At 44.9% G+C, this 22,205-nt stretch overlaps 1 protein-coding gene across 30 annotated transcripts in view; it reads left to right on the top strand.

Annotated features, from left to right (window-relative positions):
* LOC110527741 (neuron navigator 1) overlaps positions 1–22,205 on the top strand; it is a 138,195-nt gene that overhangs the window by 98,603 nt on the left and 17,387 nt on the right. For 6 of the 30 annotated variants that reach the window (XM_036983233.2, XM_090240747.1, XM_090240743.1 and 3 more), the window contains 17 exons: positions 425–1,217; positions 1,572–2,015; positions 2,310–2,360; positions 2,468–2,628; positions 5,623–5,823; positions 6,606–6,658; positions 11,010–11,033; positions 11,466–11,543; positions 14,565–14,648; positions 15,555–15,666; positions 15,841–15,959; positions 18,080–18,291; positions 18,503–18,665; positions 19,179–19,353; positions 19,716–19,813; positions 19,902–19,997; positions 20,417–20,585. In XM_036983233.2, the coding sequence (XP_036839128.2) occupies positions 425–1,217; positions 1,572–2,015; positions 2,310–2,360; positions 2,468–2,628; positions 5,623–5,823; positions 6,606–6,658; positions 11,010–11,033; positions 11,466–11,543; positions 14,565–14,648; positions 15,555–15,666; positions 15,841–15,959; positions 18,080–18,291; positions 18,503–18,665; positions 19,179–19,353; positions 19,716–19,813; positions 19,902–19,997; positions 20,417–20,585 (3,033 nt within the window). Of the gene's footprint in view, positions 1–424; positions 1,218–1,571; positions 2,016–2,309; positions 2,361–2,467; positions 2,629–5,622; positions 5,824–6,605; positions 6,659–11,009; positions 11,034–11,465; positions 11,544–14,564; positions 14,655–15,554; positions 15,667–15,840; positions 15,960–18,079; positions 18,292–18,502; positions 18,666–19,178; positions 19,354–19,715; positions 19,814–19,901; positions 19,998–20,416; positions 20,586–22,205 lie in introns of all 30 variants that reach the window. The other 24 variants (XM_090240755.1, XM_090240745.1, XM_090240742.1 and 21 more) reach the window with 7 other exon arrangements.

Genomic DNA, 22,205 nt, shown 5'->3' with positions numbered 1-22,205 from the left:
GACCGGTCTGCAATACCTTAGATAGATTTGTGTGTCTGTATGTCGGTGACTCGACCTCTTCATATAAACCATCTGTAAGTAAATACAGATGTTTCTTGCTTATAAAGTTGACTCTCCTCTAATAACACGAGTTATATGCAGCTGTGACCAAATGCAGCTGTGACCAAATTTAGCCATTAGGCCATATTGTATGGTTCTGGTCATCCATGACTCCAGTCTGACTGATTCCTCTGATTCATCCAACATTCGTCACAGTGGTGTCATCGACATGCAGTCAGTTCACTGATGCTTTCACTCTTTTGATATTTTTGGTTTAGGTTCACATTCAGCTGCACTCATTATCACAGCTCGCTAGGCAACAGATGATTACTCTGTAATGTAATCTCATCTAAACTCTATACTTATCTATCTCTATTGACTGCAGCACCAAAGAGCGACCACAAGGCGGTGGACAAGACCAAGATGTCTGTGAAGGCTGCTGGGCTGCAGCGCTCCCGTTCCGATGCCGGGAGAGAACACCTCCCGGAGCACCGGGAACACCGAAAGCCCCCGTCAGGCCTGGTCAAGCCTTCCGCCGGGGCCTCTTTCGGCTACAAGAAGTCCCCGACTACCGGCACTGCCACCGTCATGACAGCAGGGGGCAGCACCATCTCTAGTGGCTCTGCCACCGTGGGCAAGATTCCCAAGTCCTCTGGCATCCCTGTGAAGCCGATGGGAGTAGGAGGGGGAGGAAAAGGGGGGCGTAAGAACAGCTTTGACGCCACAGGCAGTGAGGAGGGGGGCTTCCTGGGGCCCAACGCCCGTAACAGCCTCCAGTACCGAAGCCTGCCGCGCCCTGCCAAGTCCAGCACCCTCAGCCTGATCGGCCGCCCTGGGTCGGCCCGGCCTGCCAGCAGCAGCATCGACCCTGGCCTGCTGAGCCTGAAGCCTGTCTCCATGGCCTGCCCTGGCCCCAAGAGGAAAGAGCCCGGCAGTGGAAGCACTAAGGGGGCCAGTCGAGGAGGGAGCACAGGCCCTGTCAACCAGACAGACCGGGAGAAGGAGAAGGAGAGAGCTAAGGCCAAGGCTGTGGCGTCTGATATGGACTCCCTGTGTGGCTCCCTGAAGATGGAAGACTGTCTGGCAGATTCTACAGGGGAGGCCAGCACCAAACTGCAGGGTCTGCGGAGGGCCAGTAGCAGCAAATACCCCGAGCTCTCCTCGCCCACCAGTCAGAGGTAAATTCACCACCGTGATACATTCTCACACTGTTCAAGTCCTACAGTACGTTAAAATAATACCACTCCTTTTGCTGTGGTATGGTGTTTATAGAATCAGCTATGTAGTCATGTGTTAGTATCGACTCAGTTTGTTCAACTGTCATTTTATGAAGAGTTGCTGTGTAATGTTTTCTTAACCACTTAAAATAGACATAAGAGAACAACACCACAATAAAACAAGTAACTGTCATTCTGCTTGCAGTGTTTTGCACTCATGTCTTAGAACAGGACCAGCCCAGTAGGGTCTCTGGATCCGTCCCGGTGCTGTATGGTGCTGGATCTGACATTCTGTGTCTCGTGTCTAATTCATAGGATGCTGAGCTGCAAGTCTCTGGGTCGGCCGCCCAGCCTTGCCCACTTGGACAAGGTCAACTCCAATAGCCTGGATTCGTGCGTGACCATCCAGGACCTGCCTCCTAAAGTGCCCCCTTACTCTAAGCTCCAGGACCTGGCTGGGTCTGGCTCACGCAGCCCGGCGCCCCGGGGCCTCACCCCTAGCCCAGCACCCGTCCTGCACTTGGACTCCCCCAGCTGCTACCCCAGCCAGACCCTGTCTGGGGGGGGCTCTCCGCTGCTATACCCCAAACTATCTGGCCTGCACCGCAGCATGGAGTCCCTTCCCCTCACCATGAGTGTTCCTCCCACTGGAGGATATATCCGGGCAGAGTCCCGAGACAGGGACAGGGATAGGGAGGAGGTGAGGGGCACAGGGACCTGGGTTGCTGGGAGCAGGACCTCCCTCAATCTCCCAGACAGGTGGGTCTCGACCGGAGCAACACCCTGATGATGGGGTGGAATGGGTTGGGTAACCCTCTGCTTGTGAGGGGATGTCCTCACTAGTCACTAGCGCAGCAGTCAGTATCTGTATGTAGCAACATAGAATGATCAAACTATGCTACCTTCTTTCTACTGCAACAGAGATATTATTAATAGCAAGAGATTTTGTGATTTGAAAAAAAAAAACATCTACAGGTTTAACACTGTTTTATCATGAATTGTTTGATAGCAGAAAGGGTCAAATTTGGTTTCTTCGTGTTCTTTCTCTACCAGTTTGCAAACGGACAGGAACACCTTACCTAAGAAAGGATTAGGGTATGTCAAGTAAGTTTGTCATAGTTTCCCGCGACATTTGCTGTATCAAATTATGTAGTATTCTAATTGTCTGAGGCGCATGTTTAATTGTTGCTCTCTTAATTGTCCTGCTCCAGTCGCTACAGCTCTGGTCCGTCTGAGGGTCAGTCGGAGGGAAAGGAGAGGCGTCACTCCCACACGGCAGTGAGCCTGACAGAGAGCGAGAGCCCCCCTCAGCTGCCTTCTCCCACCCACATGCCCCATCTTTCCTCTGGCAAGGCCCACCTCACTAACGTGGGTGAGTCTCAGTTTTCTTTCGTTCATCAACTGTCCTCCAGCTGACTGACTGACAAACTCTGTCTAATCTTTAAACTCTCATTAAGACACATCCCCCTGCTGGTTTGTATTTATATTTTGTTCAGTATATACGTATATCCAGTACCAGTCAAAAGTTTGGACACACCTCCTCATTCCAGGGTTTTTAGTATTTTCTACATTATAAAATAGTAGTGAAGACATCAAAACGATGAAATAGCACATATGTAATCATGTAGTACCCAAAACATTGTTAAACAATCAAAACATATTTTAGATTTTAGATTCTTCAAAGTAGCCACTCTTTGCCTTGATGACAGCTTTGCACACTCTTGGCATTCTCTCAACCAGGTTCATGAGTTAGTCACCTGGAATGCATTTCCTTTAACAGGTGTGCATTGTTAAAAGTTAATTTTTGGAATTTATGACAAGGTAGGGTATACAGAAGATAGCCCTATTTGGGGAAAGACCAAGTCCATATTATGGCAAGAACCGCTCAAATAAGTAAAGAGAAACGACAGTCCATCATTACTTTAAGACATGAAGATCAGTCAATCCGGAAAATGTCAAGAACTTTGAAAGCTTCTTCAAGTGCAGTCGCAAAAATCATCAAGCGCTATGATGAAACTGGCTCTCATGAGGACCGTGACAAAGACCCAGAGTTACCTCTGCTGCAGAAAGGATAAGTTCATTAGAGTTACCAGCCGCAGAAATCTGCAATTAACCACACCTCAGATTGCAGCCCAAATAAATGCTTCACAGAGTTCAAGTAACAGACACATCTCAAAATCAACTGTTCAGAGGAGACTGCGTGAATCAGGGCTTCATTGTTGAATTGCTGCAAAGAAACCACTAAAGGACACAAATAATAAGAGAATCTCGCTTGGGCCAAGAAACATGAGCAATGGACATTAGATCGGCGGAAATCTGTCTTTGGTCTGATGAGTCCAAATTTGAGATTTTTGGTTCCAACTGCCGTGTCTTTGTGAGACTCAGACTAGGTGAACGGATGATCTCCGCATGTGGTGTTCCCACCGTGAAGCATGGAGGAGGAGGTGTGATGGTGTGGGGGTGCTTTGCTGGTGACACTGTCTGTGATTTATTTAGAGCTCAAGGCACATTTAACCAGCATGGCTACCAAAACATTCTGCAGCAATATGCCATGCCACCTGGTTTGCGCTTAGTAGGACTTTTTTCTCAACAGGACTATTACCCAAAACACACCTCCAGGCTGTGTAATGGTATTTGACCAAGAAGGAGAGTGATGGAGTGCTGCATCAGATGACCTGGCCTCTACAATCACCCGACCTCAACCCAATTGAGATGGTTTGGGATGAGTTGGACCGCAGTGTGAAGACAATGCAGCTAAAAGGGCTCAGCATATGTGGGAACTCCTTCAAGACTGTTTAAAAAGCATTCCAGATGATTACCTCCAGAAGCTGGTTGAGAAAATACCAAGAGTGTGCAAAGCTGTCATCAAGGCAAAGGGTGGCTAGAATCTAAAATATGAAAAACCTTTATTTGTACTATGTTCTACATTGTAGAATAATAGTGAAGACATCAAAACTATGAAATAATATATACATATAAATAGCCCTTACAGTTGACAATAACATATATATATATATATATATATGTGTGTGTATATATATATATATATATATATATATACTAAATGACCAAAAGTATGTGGACACCTGCTCATCAAACATCTCATTCCAAAATCATGGGCATTAATATGGAGTTGGTTCCTCCTTTACTGCCTCCACTTTTCTGGGAAAGCTTTCCACTAGAGGTTGGAACATTGCTGCAGGACTTTCTTCCATTCAGGGACTTGCTTCCGTTCAGCCACGAGCATTAGTGAGGTCAGGTACTGATGTTGGGCGATTAGACCTGGCTCACAGTTTGCGTTCCAATTCATCCCAAAGGTGTTCGATGGGGTTGAGATCAGGGCTCTGTGCAGTCCAGTCAAGTTCTTCCACACCGATCTCGACAAACCATTTCTGTATGGACCTCACTTTGTGCACAAGGGTTTTGTCAACCTGAAAAGGGAAAGGGCTTTTCCCCAAACTGTTGCCACAAAGTTGGAAGCACAGGATCATCTAGAATGTCATTGTATGCTGTAGCATTAAGATTTCACTCCACTGGAACTGAAGGGCCTAGCCAGATCCATGAAAAACAGCCCCAGACCATTATTCCTCCTCCACCAATCTTTAAGGTTGTCACTGTGCATTGGGGCAGGTAGCGTTCTCCTGGCATCCGCCAAAACCAGATTCATCCCATCGGACAGAGAACGCATTTCCGCTGCTCCAGAGTCCAATGGCGTTGAGCTTTACACCATTCCAGCCAAAGCTTGGCATTGCGCATGGTAATCATAGGCTTGTGTGCAGCTGCTCAGCCATGGAAACCCATTTTTGAAGCTCATGACGAACAGTTCTTGTGCTGACGTTGCTTGCAGATGCAGTTTGGAACTCGGTAGTGAGTGTTGCAACCGAGGACAAATGATTTTATGCGCTTCAGCACTCAGCGGTTCCGTTCTGTGAGCTTGTGTGACCTACCACTTTGCGCCTGAGCCGTTGTTGCTCCTAGATGTTTCCACTTCACAGTAAAAGCCCTTACAGTTAACAAGGGCAGCTCTAGCAGGGCAAACTGACTTCTTGGAAAGGTGGCATCTAATGACGGTGCTACGTTGAAAGTCATTGAGCTCTTCATTAAGGCTATTCTACTACCAATGTTTGTCTATGGAGATCGCATCCATTCGATTTTATACATCTGTCATCAATTGTATATATCATGTTGACTGTTGTGGACCCTGAGTGTCTCTTTACACTGACTCATCAGGGGTGTGCGTGTGTGTGTGCGTGCGTGCGTATGCATGCAGGTATGTGTAAGTGCGTGAGTATGTGGGTGTACTTACTTGCCTCATTGTACTGTGTGGGTCTGCCTCTTACCCATGCCAACCTTCCTGTCTTCCCAGTTTCCCCCATCCCGAGCGGTGCCTGTGTCCCCAGGATAACCCGTTCCAACAGTATCCCCACCAATGACGCGGCCTTCGACCTGTACGGCTCCTCTCCACTGGGCAGCAGCATGTCGCTGGCCGACCGGCCCAAGAGCATGATGCGCTCTGGATCCTTCCGTGACCGCGAGCCCGTGGATGACTGTGAGACAGCTAGCACATGTAAGATACCTGTATACAGATATATCATTAATTTTTTATGGGTAGCCACTATGGCTCTATTTCTAACGCTAGTTCCTTTTGAGCTGTCAGTCTACCACTGGGGCCCTCAGTTGATAAAGTTAAACTCAGGAAATGAATTGAAATTCCAATTGCCATTTGAGCGTGTTAAGTTTTTTTACTCCCTGAGTATATTTTAGGGAACCTGAACATTCCCCTGATGTTTCAGGCCCCGGCCTAGACAACCCTCGAGTCTAGCAGTGTCCTTGAGGCTGTGTTCTCAGTACAGAGAGAGGGGGGCAGAGGGTGAGGCAGAGAGCGAGAGAGATTGAGTACCTCCATGTTAGAGTTATGTAAAGGTATAATGAGGTGACCCAGTTTGTCTCTATCACTTCTCTGAAGTCATTTATCTCTTCTTCAACTTTGTCTGCGTTGGATTATGTTGTTTTCTGTGAAGTACTTATATACTGCCACAAGTGAACTGTCATTTATACCTTGTTGTAAATCTACACACACACACACACACACACACACACACACACACACACACACACACACACACACACACACACACACACACACACACACACACACACACACACACACACACACACACACACACACACACACACAGTAGCAGGTTTACTGGATATAACGTTGTGTTTAAAAATCTGAACAACGATAGATTAGTCATATTGTTAGCATATTCTGTAAAGTATGGATATGGCATATTTCAGTACTAAACCATGTTATGTGTTTGTTCTCTCTTTTTCTACCTCTTTTAGTCCATGGCTCTGTCCTGTCCTTGGCATCCAACGCTTCATCCAACTATTCCTCTGTGAGTAATAGAATTATTGAGTAATCCAGAAATAGTTATTGTGCCCAGCTGTTGTGTGCCCACAGGACATACTTTCATGATATAACTGTTGGACTCTTCACAATGACATGAATGTGTGCGATGCAACCGGAACAGTGCCAGGCCTGGCTAACCAACTGTACAAATACAGCCGTGTAGTTTTTCTGTCTTTGATTGAAAACATGCCTGAAGTGAGGTGAGATGTTGTGCCAACTGCCACTGAAGCATTCCAGAGCTGAAACCTTGTTCAAAGACAACATTTTACCTCAGAACATTGGGTTTTCTCTCCGTTTCCAAATTTGGCCATTGTTTACGTTCAGATAACTGCCAAAATCAAGGGAACACTTCAGTAAATGAGGAATACAAAGTATATTGAAAGCAGGTGCTTCCACATGGCTGTGGTTTCTGAGTTAATTAAGCAATTAACATCTCATCATGTGTAGGGTCATTATTTGGGCTACCATGTCTAGAAGGAGAGATCTCAATGACTTTCAAAGAGGTGTCTTAGAGGATCATAGGAGGTTTTAAAGGGTGTGTGTGCATGTGTGTCTCAGTTTTCAGATCTCAACCCAATTGAACACTTATGAGAGATTCTGGAGGGCGCCTGAGGCTGCGTTTTCCACCATCATCAACAAAACACCAAATGATGGAATTTCAAGTGGAAGAATGGTGTTGCATCCCACCAATATGCTGTGTTTACACAGGCAGACAATATTTTGTACCACTAATCGGTCTTTTGACCAATCGCATCAGGGGCTGTAAATCTTAAGTGCTGGAGGTAGAGCTATAGGTTAGGGGGTGTTTCCTATTTTCTCAACCAGAATTATAGGCGCAGGAGCTGGCGGTGGCTTTAAAGGGCTAGGTTTTGAGAAATAAGCAAGTTGAAGTATGTCGAGGCTTGAGCCCTTACTGGCCAATCATAAGTAAATAGTCAAATCTATCTTTTATGTATTGCGTTGTCATCAACTCCAAATCGAATGATAGTCTGTTATAGCCTAGTATCCTTGTCCATTATAGCCTAACCTTTACCAAACCATGTTAAATGTAAACTTCAATGAGGTTAGGGACGCCCCGAGGATCAATTATAGCAAGGACATTTGTTAAATAGCCTACAGAAACAAAATAACAAAATGTAGTCCTATCCCATATTTGTTTTTGAACAGTAATTGAATGGCTACAATATAGAAATATATTGTTAACATAGCATTCACACTGATATAGGCCTACTGTAAAATGCATTATATTTGAGCTATGGACATGCCAAGTGTTGTCAATAAGCACGATTAAGTTAACTTTTGATAAGACCTAAAACGACAGTGAATAATTAGAATCAAATTCTAATAAAACGAAACAACAACTTGTTTCAAATATGCTATGTCTAAATACAGGCACCAAAATTCCTCCCCATGGGAGTATACTAATTAGGCCTAAGACAACATAGACAATGGAGGGTTTTACGCACTTCCACATTTTTCACAGGAGCTGGAAAAATATCCAATATATTAGAGAAAGGGGGAATGTCCACTCACCGTTACTGCTCTCAAATATATAGCTGTAGCCTACCGTCTTCATTGATATGGCCAGTAGTGACTTTGCCACATGAAAGGTAAACAAGCAAACAGGCAAATATAGCCTACAAGTGGATTCAGCACCACGGACAGCGACCGGAATTCCCACGATTTGAAAGTTAGGTCCAACAGAGGAAAGTGTAAAATACAAAATGATCAATAAAACACAATAAACAGTCCTACAGTCACTGACACTTTCCATGCCAGATTGAGTCCAAACCTTTCACAGAAGCGAGATAAAAATAATGTCCAATATAAATAAAACTTAGTGAGTGAATGTTATTTATAATAAGGGTCACGTGGAGAAAATGGTACCTTTCTGAAATGAAGACGAATGGCCCTTCATTCAGCAAGTATATTTTTCTTAAACCCTCCATGAACACTTGAAGAAGAAAAGCCCCTATAGCCAAAATAATAATTCAAACAAAGTGGATAGCAGAGAAGATGTCTACCGTTTACCCTCACTTCTTGGACAGACCAGAGCCTTAGATATGCAGTTTTAGAAACTGTCCTTCGTCCTGTAAGCATTACACGGCAACGCAGGAATTTTGGAAGCGCACAGGGCTGTGGGCCAGAAGGTTGTAGGTTTGCACACCAACGTGGACAAGAGTAGAGGTGGAAAAATCAAATTTATAGTAAAAGCATTTCATGAATCTATCATCGTATTTGCAGGTCCGAGGAAAAGAATGGCCTCTTATAAACATTTAATGCAATTTTGCGTAATTGTACGTTAGCGGAATTGTTTTAATATCACACAAATGACCAAAAATGACAGGCTAAGAAAGGACAGAGAGATAGGCCTATGTGTTCATCCTATTATATTTCTCCAACGCCAAGTCAGTGTGTCTTGTTTGCAACGAAACGGTCCTTATTTTCAAATAATTCAATCTGAGACGTCCTTAGCAATCTGAGCGCCTTTCCACCCGACAGAGTAGGCCTACCGATGCAAAAAAATATGTAAACTTTACCTGCTGGCTACTCTTCTTCTGTGGCTTAACCCAACGAGAGAAGGTCACAAGTGTTTCCCTACAAGCTGTCTGGGTTTAAACATCTATTGCACAGAAAGTGAATAGCTTAATAAATTGATAAGAGACCGAATTTGATTACTTCCCAAGCAAAGTCTATTTTTTTGGTCTCCTCAGCAATAGAGGGTGGAGGTCAGCCTCTGAATGTCAAAGAAACTAAACAATGATATCCCCATATGCATCAGAATCACACATCTTTCCCAGGTATTTTACAGCTTGTTTCTAGCATAAAGCACTATTATAGATCACTTTATTATCATTGGATCCGTTTTATGTTCTTCAAAATCTTAAGCTAACATTGGGTAGGCCTGTGCTTTGTGCCATTTTCTTTAATAAATGGTAGACCTATGGCATACCCTCTCATACCCCCTCAATTCGAGTCTTAGTTTTAACTTAACAGCCCTTCACTGACGCAGAGGTAGTCTATTTAAAGAGTGTGTGGTTGGTGGAGGAATTGACTGACAAGTCTATGGATATAGCAGCCAATAGCCTCATTTCGTCTGTCAAAGAAATGGCCCTCTTGTTGTTAGTCTCATTAAAATTAAGATGGTTGAAATGAATTGTGTCTACATAAATCAGCACCATGAGCTGTCCATTTCCAATTGATTGTGCCACGGTTGCTGCTTTTAGTTTCAGCCACACAATGTAAGTTACTCGAATATCAAAGTTGACCTTCGGTCCTCCTTCTCCTCTTCGCGCTCTCCTTTTCCAAACGGAACAAAACATAAGCTGTAGGTGAGACCCACACGCAAGATGCTGCCGTCATAGGTACAGCCATTGGTTAGGCAGCACACAAAAAAAACTTTTGATTAGCAGGAGCAGAGCAGGCCGGGGCTCAGCATCGGAATATTCACTGCAGTGTGTCGTGTATCCTATTTTATATTTACACCGTCCCAGCAGATATCTTAGAAATACAACTTTGCTCTGTGCTTCTTTAGCCCATATGGATCATTTGATTGAGACCACACTGAAGAGCCTGAAGGCACCCTTGATATCGCTTGCCCGGCGGAGAATCAGATTACGGGCGACATCGGGAACACATCGACATATATCCCAATAAGCAACTCATTCTAAAACACAGAGAAAATGGACATTTCGTCAATTGCAAATGACGTGACCCTCCCCTGGACTAGATTAACGAAATACTAAACCCTCCTCTTTCTGATCCATCCCTCATGAACTAGCGTGCGTTTAAAAGTTACACCTCTTTGCCGCCAGCCGAAAATAGATCCCCAGAACTTGTCGCAACACATGTTTTTCAGAGCTGATCTGTTTGGTCAAAAGACCAGCCATATAGTTCCAGGAATCTATGCCAATCTACGTATTGAAGCTGTTCTGGTGGCTCGCGGTGGGCCAACGCCCTATTATGTTGGTGTTTCCTTTATTTTGGCAGTTACCTGTTTATCCAGGTCTTTACCATGATGTTTAAATTCTATAAAACCTCACCTCTCGTGAACTACCAAGGCTCACAAGTTGTGGTTTGACTGCTACTGATACACACATCAAGTATATCCCTAAATACAGTCATTATTTTAGGGTGTATTCAATCCTGCCTTTACCCTGCTGAACGCTTACAAGATGCAGTCTGAATCCCCTGCCCTCTATATATAAACTCAGGATTGTACCTTAGGCCAGATCTACCGTTAGACTACCACAACCCACCGTAACCTCGACTACTCCCAAGTTCACTCTATGTGCTTTCTTCTCGTTCCTTCTTTCTGTCCTACTGTGCTCTCTAAGACCGAGGAGAGGATACAAGGAGAGGTAAGGCTAACACGTTCTGGTCTTCAACTCTCCCTTGTCTTCATCTTCCAAATCTCATCTCGTTTGCTCTCGTCCATCCGTACCGCTCACCTCCACCCGCTCAGCAGTGCTTCAGGGATCAGAAGCGTTGTTTTCCCCCATTATTATGAATTATTATTCATTTAGCATGTTCAGAGTAACGTGGCATGCTGTCCAGCAACCATTGTTTCTATTGTTACTACTTTATAATTTCATGTTCTCCCATGAGCTTACTTAGTGTCATGCACCTTACCCAGCCAATAACTCATTCCATGTACTACCATACAGTGTAAGGCGCTTTGAGACGTGGAGAAGTAAGCCAATTGTCAAGCCGTCCGTCCGTAAATGACAAGGTGTGATCTTTGCCTGCTCTGCCTTCCCTGAAGGACCTTGTTGTTATTGTCTTCTTCGCAGCAAATCCGCAAGCTGAGACGCGAGCTGGAGAACTCCCAGGAAAAAGTGGCCAACCTGACCACCCAGCTGTCTGCCAACGTATGTAGAACAGGCTTCTCACCCTTTCAACCTCTGTCTCACACACCATGGTAGCAGGATCCATTTGTTTGCTTTCAATATAAAAAAAACAACAAATGTCTTTGTCTGTGTTGGGACATATGATGGATGGAAGCTGAATGAGACTGAATCCAAGTCTGTTAAGAGTCATCTAATAATATGAATGAACCTGTCTCTGGGTGCCAGACATTGTGATGAGGTCTTTAATGCACAAACCAACACAAAAACAATGTCAGACAAATGTTGATCTTTTTATGAAGATATTTAAAGCGCCTGGATCATTAGGCATTGATTAAGCTGATGTTGAGCTACGATAGGAACGCATGCATAGTGGAGAGGGTGAGATCAGATATGGTGCTGGCTTTGATAGATTTATGCCCAGTGCATAGAACGCAATCTAACTCGCCAGGGAAAATCTTCTGTCCATTGTTGTGGTTACTAAGCAGACATAAACCTATAGTGTTCTAGATGGTAGGCAGACATAAACCTATGTTGTTCTAGATGGTAAGCAGACATAAACCTATAGTGTTCTAGATGGTAGGCAGACATAAATCTATAGTGTTCTAGATATTAGGCAGACATAAACCTATAGTGTTCTAGATGGGATAAATGCCCACCTTGGCCTGGTCGTAGCTGTACGTGGTGCTGGTTAAAGCTGGCTTTGGCCCTTGCCAGCTATGGTTAGCCTACTAGAGGCTTGCTCTGGCTCCCGCTCCATACCCATACCCAGTACAGCCAGCGATGCTGGTGGAGATTTATGAACCATAGGCACAACATGGTCTCAGGGCAATTTGTATTATTCTGTACGTAAATATGTGAGACTCTATTTAGTATGATATATTATGTTACTTGAGCTAACATTATGAATGGAATAGTCGTCTTACAATATCATACGAATTAGAGGTCGTATAGTATCATGCGTCTTGCCCTGTCGTGCAATAGCATATGAATTCTAGGATGTCATTTATCACACGTAATGATGGATGTGTAGGATAGGTCTTTCTCTGTGACCAAGTTTTCTTCTTGTTGTGTCATAACAACAAAGGAGAATTATGGGGAGAATTTACGTTGGTGGGTAGGTGAACTAACAACAAAGGTTAGAATAATTTACGTGAAAGGTTAGGGGAACTAAAACGACAAAGATTAGGTTAATTTACATAGCATGTTAGGTGAATTGGGTTAACTTTAGAATAAGGGTTAGGGGAAGGCTTAGCAAAAATGCTACCGTTGTCCCCGACGCGACTCGGAACACACAACCTTTGGATTGCTAGGCGGTCACGGATCACGCTCGCCTATCCTCCCCAAGCAACCTCTCTACTTTCGTTTCTGTCTAAAGTAACTAGACCATTAGTAGGTATCATACATCTTGGAGGTACTCAGAAATACGTAAAGTATGTTGCGTATAGTTCTGAGGCCAGGCTGGGCCCACAGGGGGTAAACCATCAACGCTGCACCCCCAACAATCTCTTCTCTCTCCCCTGTACTGCCACAACCCCTTTTATTCTCTCTGCACTATACCTCCCCACCCCATACGCCCCTCACCCCATCACCCTCCCCGCCCTCCCTGCCCCTGCTTCTCACACCTCAGCCTAACAATCCGGCCACTAGATGCTACATATATTTGATGTGTTACGAGAGTGAGTGACTGACTGCCATGTACTCTGTATGTTCATGCTGAAAGAGACATGACATCTTGGGAGGTGTCGACCAATCTAAAACCAAAGCTCTTTTCAGGAACTGCACTTGATGACTATATTGCACGCTGTTTAAGCAAAGAAAGTCGAGTCCACTACAGTACTAACACTGTCCATTGGCAATACCCTTTAACCCGGTCTAACCCTCTAACCTGAGTGTGTTACTGCTACTGCATGATTGAGTGTGATATGACCACAGACCTTGGTTCAGTGTTAATACATGCATAAACAGTATTTATAAAACAATTGATAAAAACCTACACAGTAGGAAAAATTATAATTTTGCTTCATCCATTACGCACTGGATTATTGTCTCTTTATTATGTGATAAATTGTACGATGTCGCTATTAACTGTAATTTATTATTACTGTAATTAGCTCTCTGGCCCAATGTCTGTGTGTGTGTCTAGGTTGCGTGTCTGTGTGTGTGTGTGGATGTACGTGTGCGTTCATGTGTGTGTGCACGTGCACATACTGTATGTGTGGGTGCATGCGAGGAGTGTGATCCCGGCCTAACGCCACTGTCCCTCTCTCCTCCACTGTTGGCTGTATTGACCGCTGGTTCTGGACTCTTTGCTGCCCCCTGCCTGCTGGCCGCTGACCCACACCTCTGGATACTGGGTGTAGCAGCTAGGCCAGGTTTGTTGGACTGTCTGTTGCTTCCAGATCCCCTCCTCCGTCCTTCGCTGTCGCATGACTCTCTCTCTCTCTCTCTGACCGTCCATGCCGTTCCGCAGGCTAACAGGCTGACCTGGTGCTGAGGTTCCTGTTTTAGGCGCCGTGTGGCGACGCCAGCCAGGCCTCGACACCTACCTTGAATCATGTGGATGATGGCATATCTATAGTTTTAGTTTTAAATAAGCCTCTGTACTTTACAATTGCCATGTAAACAGTAGCTCATGTTGAAATGTAAGAGAATGTAAAGATGGTAGCCTTGTTACAAGATGCATACACATACCATATAAGTTAAAACGGCTGAGGTTTATTGTTACTCTATTACATTAGAGTCACATTCACTACTGTGAGGGTTCAGAACGGTCTCCCATGCTACATCGGGTTGGAGAGGCCTGTGCCCCAGTGCCATACTCCAGTCACCACTCACTCACTCACACCCCACCCTCCTCTCCTCCCGTCCTTTCATCCTCCACAGCTGTCCATCCCTTCACCCCTCCCTCCTCCTGGCAGATGGAGAAAGCCATTTGCTTGATGTGCAGTGAGCCTGTGGTGCCTGTGGCCTCTAAACGGCAGTGACTCATCTCTGTGTTCTCTCTCTGTCTCTCTCTCTCTGTCTCTCTCTCTCTCTCTCAAGGCTAATTTGGTAGCAGCGTTCGAGCAGAGCCTGCAACTGATGACGTCACGTCTGCAGAGCCTGTCGGTCAGCCAGGAGCAGAAGGTACCGGTAAATGCAGCTGCATTATTCTGCCCTCTCTTACATCCTTCCACGATGAGGGGGGGGGGGATTATTTTCCAAATCTTCAATGGAGCAGAGTTCTGCGCTATTCATTTACTGTCCAGCTATTTCCAATCAACGTCAAATAAATGTCCATAAGATATGTTTATCATTCAGCGCTCTTTCCAGTTCACCATAATTAGTTGTTAACAAACAGAGCTTCAAGTTGTGAGAATTTCATCAAAAAAATGCATCTGGAGAATTCATGTTTATCCAATAGTTTTTCAAACAAATGAACCAATTTGACTTTTGTTATATGAGAAGGCTGAGCGCAAAGTGAGTGTAGAGTGTAGACAGAGTCTGATCTCCTCAGTGTGTTTTGACAGTCAAGGCTAACATCCTGGACCACAACATGCCCTTGAGCGTTTGCCGCATGACCACCCCAAAGCCCTGGCATCGTCTAACTGTATCATGCTGTTGGAGAGCAGAGGACAAAGACTGTCAGGAGGACAGGAAATTAAATCTAGGTCAAAAGTTTACATGGTGCTAAGGTCTTGTTTTCACCAGCCACTCAGCACAATCCTTCAGGTCTGAGACACCATAGGCACACCAGAGTCAGTCCCCCCATGTAGGACTGCTGTCAGCTGCTCAACGGGGTACATTAGCACAGAAGATATACAGTAGGGAGTCCTCTCTCAACATCAGAGTAAGATTGCAAAATTCCTGTAACTTCCACAAAATTCCCAGGTTTTCCCAGAAATCTTGGTTAGAGGATTCTCCGATTTCCTGCTTCCGGGAATCTTCCAACCAGGATTTCTGGAAAACCTGGGAATTTGGGGAAAGTTACCAGAATTCTGCAACCCTAGAGGCAACAGACAGTTGTAATGTACTGGTCCTGTTTCCTTGTAGGACTCTGAGCTGACTGATCTGAAGGAGACCATAGAGATTCTGAAGACGAAGAACACAGAGGCACAGGATATAATCCATGTGGCCCTCAGCAACCCTGACATCCCTCCCAAAGGTATGGAGCCAACCAATGGTCTAACGTTCTTTCAATATAATCCCTTTGACCATTCCCTCTCTTCTCCAGACCAGGTTTTCTCTTTTTCACCGCCCTCACAAGCTCCTCTTCTCTTCTCTAGAACGGTTTTTCTCTCTCTTCACTCCCCCTCACTAGCTCCTCTTGTCTCTCCAGAGCTGCAGATGAAGAGGCAGAACTCTTCTGAGAGCATCTCCAGCCTGAACAGCATCACCAGCCACTCCAGCATGGGCAGTCTGAAGGAGCAGGAGGCCAAGAAGAAGAAGAAGAGCTGGGTGAGGGCACAGAACCGTCTAAATATAATAAGGAATTAGAGTCAGGATTCTAATTGGATTTCTGGTTCTATGAGAGAACCCTTTAACTAGGGTCAGGGCAGTGGTACTGTCTTGTCAAAACGGTCTGGATTTTTGGATCAATGGGATTTGATCGGCCTATTGGTGTCCAACGTTGCGAAAACCTACAATTTGAGTTCCTGGAGTTCACTATACCAAGAGTTTACCACTGGACTGGCTAGTAACAAGCAAAGTGGGTAACTTTACTTCACTTTATGTGATCTAGCTAATGTATGTATTCATCAAGCATTCATAAACTCCACATAACATGTTTTACACGAGCTATAAACCAACTGAAACATTCTAAAGAGCTTATAAAATAGCAACATCATGAAGTTATGAGATTGGCATAGAATAGGATTGCTACATTTTAGAATCCTAATTTATGTTTTGCATTGAAAGGAGAGAAACCATCCAGCCACTCGCTCTGTGTCTGTGCTCCTGCATGTGTGGGTTCTCACTCTCTCTCTCTCTCCAAATCTGATATGAAGTATGACTCCTCTCTGATCTCTTTCTCATGCTTCCCTGCTACTGTATTTTATTCAGGTCTTTGAGGTGAGTAGTGGATATTGTAAGAGCCCCAAGCCCCCGCCCCCCCCCCCCTCTCCCTCCCTGCACTGATGAGTCATACTTGTTAGGTATTTGGAAAAGCTGTGTGGTTTTTCATCACATATTAAACCTAGCCAGATCCACTTCATTCACTAACTGTACTTTACGGTAGCATACATTTTTATGTATACCATTTACAGTAAATACAGTATCAGGCAGATACATGATTCAGAAATGACAAAGTAAATTGGATCATCAGACGACGGCAAATGTTGTTTTCAAATTCTGTTTTGTTTAGTGTCCCGAGAAGTTTTGACTTCGTGCAAAGCTTGTCTGAAAGTTAGTGAATGACAGTGACATTTTTTTTTTGCCAGAGGACAAAATAAACATTTTTTTGTGATATAGTCACCCCAGCCATTTCCTGTTGTTTTGTTGTGGTACAGCAGTCCTCATATTTGACATATCACGACAAAACGTCAAACTCAACACAATTCTTTTTTTTTAAAGCGTATGTATTGTCGAATCATAGCACTCCCTTTGTTTAAACTGTACAGACAGTACAGACACTTAAGAAATGTGGATAATTCCTCGTATAGGGTTCTACTGTGAACAAAGTGAACATAAACACAAAAATCATTTAGTCATGATTCTTGCAACAACTCAAATCTGTACGGTCTGTACAACGCTCGCGGCTTTTTCCACCATGGGGCAGTTCTTTTCTCTCTTCCTTCCTCCTCATTGGACATAACTTAGTGAACATAAGTCTAGTGAACGTCTCTGTCTCATCGCCAGATGCTTATTTCTATGTGCTCTGTTCCCTACAGACTAATCTGCTAGGTTATGTTGCGTGGACTGCGTCCATAGGACTGCGTCCCATGACTAGTGTTCTGCAGGGTTAGGGTAAATTCCATTTCAATTCCAGTCAATTCAGGAAGTAGACCTGGAATTCCAATTCTATTCAATGCTTTTCAGTTGGGACAATTTGGATTTGGAATTTGGTTTACTTTTTTGAGTTGACTGGAATTCTTTATGAAATTTACCTCCGCCCTCGATTAGCCTTGGGTTCTCACATTTACCCCCGCTTCACCACAGAATAGAGGACAACACCGGTCTCACATTACCCTGCTTCACCAAAGAAAAAAGAGGACACCAACATAGGGGTCGGGAGAGTTGGGGATTTTGAGGACAGCCTGTTTTTTCTTTCTTTCTACTGGCTATATATTCAAGTGTCCAAATCAAAGCCGAGTAATAACTTCCAAATAAACACAAAAAGAACCCTGCTGTGATTTTGATGAAGAATAGCTGTGCGTGTCAAATAACACCCTTTCCCCCTATAGTAGTGCACTATACAGGGGGGAAGGGTGCCGTTTGAGACACATCAAAGGTCGAATGCATCAAGAAATACAGGGATGGTTACAGGAGTCACAACACTGTACGTGTTCATTGTGCTTCTCTCTGGTTGCCCCACCAGTCTTCAATTCTCACCTCTGCTGTCTATGTATTTCTCTGTGTAGCTGAGGAGTTCCTTTAACAAGGCGTTCAGTAAGAAGGGGTCCAAGCTCTCGGCGTCATACGCCGACATCGAGGAGATCGCCACACCAGACTCCTCGGCACCCTCCTCTCCTAAAATCCCCATCCACCACGTGGACAGGGATGGGGATGGGGAGGGAGATGGAAATGGGGACATTTCCATGATGAGGTCCTCTGTCTCTGCGTCTTCCTCTGGGTATGGTCAATTCCTCTGGTGCCCCTCCAGTCTGAATCATGTTTTGCTTCCTTAAGAAACATATTTCAAATGGGCACCAAAGGGCACGTGTATGAATGTCATGTACCGTTATCTCTCTTATTCATCTCTATCACAGAGTTCAGTGCAATTGAGGTGGTACCTGCCACCTCTTTTCAGTCTAAGCAAGGTGTGTTCTTCTCTTCTTCTCCAGACTGTGCGAAGGAGGCGAGGAGCCCCCGGAGGATGAGAAGGTGGTGACCACGCTGCGCTCGGCCCTCTGGGAGAAGGAGAGGAAGCTGACAGACATCCGCTTGGAGGCCCTTAGCTCCGCCCACCAGCTGGAGCAGCTTCAGGAGGCCATGAACAACATGCAGGTGTGTGTGTGTGTGTGTGTGTGTGTGTGTGTGTGTGTGTGTGTGTGTGTGTGTGTGTGTGTGTGTGTGTGTGTGTGTGTGTGTGTGTGTGTGTGTGTGTGTGTGTGTGTGTGTGTGTTAGAGGTCCTGCAACGGGTCGGACACCCACGGTTCAGAATGATATTGCGTCGAAAACTTTTTAAATCGAGATCTTTAAAAACATTTTTTTACAATGTTGTGTTGCAATGTGTTGCAAATTCCATCCTGTGAGCGGGACTCTTGTGTGTTTGGACTCTTGTGTGTTTGCGAGGTGTGTGAGAATGCCTGCATGTGTCTGCGTGTCTTTGTGTTACCCAATGTAACGTCTACTGTAACGTGAGGGGGTCAGGGTCAGAGGTCAAACCGCACAAACCTATAACTGGTTTGTGCGGTTTGAACTCTGACCCTGACCCCATTACGGCCCTACAGGAGTCCCCTCATTAAGTAGCTATGTAAGTATCACCCTAATCCTACACGGTGTGTTCCTGCCTACAGATGACAGTGGAGAACCTGAAGGCAGAGAATGACCAGTTGAAGACAGGCGGTCCTTCCACCTCCACCTCCCAGTCCTCCGGCCTGGCATCACTCGGCACCGCCTCGCCACGCCAATCTGTTGCCATGTCTCTGACCAAGACCTTCAGCATGAGTCTGGGAGAGGGCAGCCCCTCTGGTGAGGCCTGGCGTCAGTAACTAGAGGAACGCAGTCATCACTCAACAAGTCTTAAGACTGAATTTCATGAATTCAAGGAGACAAGGGATAATTATCATGAAGCATTTCAGCTAAATAACCCTCCTTAGTGTGCAGGGTGAAAGGGTCATAACTCAGTGATAAGTAAACATACAACTGTCTAACAGAACACAAGGACATTGTGTACCCACGTTTATGTGTTTGACATGTAACTATGACATGCATGTAGGACACTCATTAGATTACTCCTTGACCCAGTGTCTCTCCGGCTGACTACCACCCATACCATTCTCTCTCTCTCTCTCTCTCTCTCTCTCTCTCTCTCTCTCTCTCTCTCGAAACAGACGTGTTCCAGACAGACACCGTAAGCCTCCCCGCTCCCAGGGACGACACTCGCGTGAGAGTGGTGGTTCGCGTGGCCAATCTGCGCGTCTTCAAAGATGTGAGTCTATTTATACGATTCATGATTTATGTATGAGCATGATGGTGAACCGTTTAACCTCTCCACTGCTCCTGTCCTCGTTCAACAGGAGGTGAAACAGCAGGACTTCTTCATCGGAACTGTGAGGGTTAACGGCAGAATGGACTGGCCTATGCTGGACTCGGCTGTTGGCCAGGCTTTTAAGGTGAGTCTCAACAGGCACCTCGACTGTGAGAAAGCACGTTTACATTCAAAGGTGGATATATTGTTGATGCAAATGTACCCTAAAAATGTTATTTGTTTAAACTTAAATGACAAGGTAGGGTGTAGGGTTCTGTGTAGGGTTATGTCTACAAACAGAACACGCATAAATACAGGGCCACTTTTCTTCTCAGTTAGGACATGGTTTTGGCTAGAGTTTAATCTGTATCTGTAAGTTCTCAGTCTGCTTTTCCCCAACACCACTAATGCTCCTCTAATCTCCTCTCCCCTCCTCTGCCTCCCCTCCTCTGCTCTTCCCTGTCTCTTCTCCTCTCCCCTGTCATCTCCCATGTTTCCTCTCCCCTGCCCCCACTCATCTCCTCTCCCCTGTCTCCTCGCCTCCCCCTTCTCTCCTCTCCCCAGGTGTACATAGCCAAGGTGGACCCCACCTCCAGCCTGGGCCTTACTACAGACTCTGTCTACAGCTACAGTATGAACCACATCAGGAGGGTGCTGGGAGGGGAGCTGCCAGAGAGCCAGCCCTCACGCTGTGTCTCCAAAGGGCCCAGCAGCATCACTGTCACACTCAAAGGTCAGTACCTGACTAGGATCATAATGGTATAATTATGAACAATGGTCATTTTCTGGAAATATACCATTATTTAGGGCCAGTATGTAATACAAGGATGCCCTTTATCACTGTATCTATTTAATGTGACGATCAAAAAACTTGTTATAAAAGTTAGCTACAATCTGCAGTTTCATTTCTGATGTAGACAAATATTTCTCTGAGGGAGAGGGTATTTGTTAATGTACTATTAACTGATTATCACAGCAAGTTAGTTTTTTCCCGTTCCATTTCTTTGATCATCGATTGTAAAAGACAGCTCGTGTCTAGCTTGTGTTAGATATATTTGGGGTCAACAGTCAATGGAGTTAATGTTCACCCCAAAGGTCATTGTAGCACATGTTTTTTTGGCCGTGAGACCGTGTATGTTTGGTCTAACTGACATTCGCCTCCTTTCGTCTGCTCTGGGAATTTCTGTCCACTCTCTTCAGATCTCCCGTTCCGCACTGAACAATGATGAAAGGAATGTTTTATTTAGATATATCATGATTTATGACCCATGCTGTGGACGTTAACCAGATATTTGGACTGCTTGTTATGTTCCATACTAAGATATGATGTAGAATATTAAGTAGGATGGATGATTGGCTGTGAAGCAGGCTTGGGTTCAAATCCATTTCAATTCAGGAAGTAGACTGACCATTCAAATGATGTTCAATGGTTTACTTTCTGAATTGACTGGCATTTAAATGGAATTGACACCAACCCTGCTGTGAAGTCTCATAAGTCCTTCTGTTTGTCTCGTTATTGATTCAACTCTATCGCGCCCCTGTCTTTGACCTCTCTCTGACCCCTGGCACCCTGTAGCAGAGAGCTGACTTTGGGCTAAGATTTGTGGTGTCTACAGTGCCTTCAGAAAGTATTTATACCCCTTGACTTATTCCACATGTTGTTGTGTTACTGCCTGAATTCAAAATTGATTAGAAAAAAATGGTGGTCAGATTGGAAATTTAGCCAGGACAGCAGGGTTAAAACCTCTACTCTTACGATAAGTTCCATGGGATCTTTAGTGACCACAGAGAGTCAGGTCCCCTACACAGGGCAATGTCCCCAGTCACTGTCCTGGGGCATCGGGATATTTGTTTTAGACTAGAGGAAGGAGTGCATACTACTGACCCTCCAACATCACTTTTAGCAGCATCTGGTCTCCCATCCAGGACCAACCCTGCTTAGCTTCAGAGGCAAGCCTCCAAAGCATTTGACCTTCCCATTGTGATACGGATGGAGGATTGGTTGATTTTTCTGTTGTTTTTTAAGTATACGTTTCAAGATAATTGGCGAGAAATGTCCCATCCAACAAAGGGGTATCTCACTACACCCCACTATGCCATGTCTTATGCAGACAGACGGATTAGAAGTACATTTACATTGTCAGACGTGTTTTAATACAATCAACTTTCTAACTCTGAATGACACTATACCGCTCCCTACTTGCTATATAAGAGAATGTGTGGCTTCCCTCCGTCCCCTAGGAGATCCAGAGGAAAACATAGAACATAGAAAACAAAGACAATTCAGTCAATATCTGAAGGATCCTAAATAAACATTTTGGAATATCTTCATCCATTGTCGAACTGTTGCATT

The sequence above is a fragment of the Oncorhynchus mykiss genome, chromosome 7 (assembly GCF_057628025.1).
Source record: "Oncorhynchus mykiss isolate SJ-2025 chromosome 7, ASM5762802v1, whole genome shotgun sequence".
Classification (NCBI taxonomy): domain Eukaryota; kingdom Metazoa; phylum Chordata; class Actinopteri; order Salmoniformes; family Salmonidae; genus Oncorhynchus; species Oncorhynchus mykiss.
Note: the sequence above shows the minus strand (reverse complement) of the source record. Positions and strands in the feature narration are given on the sequence as shown.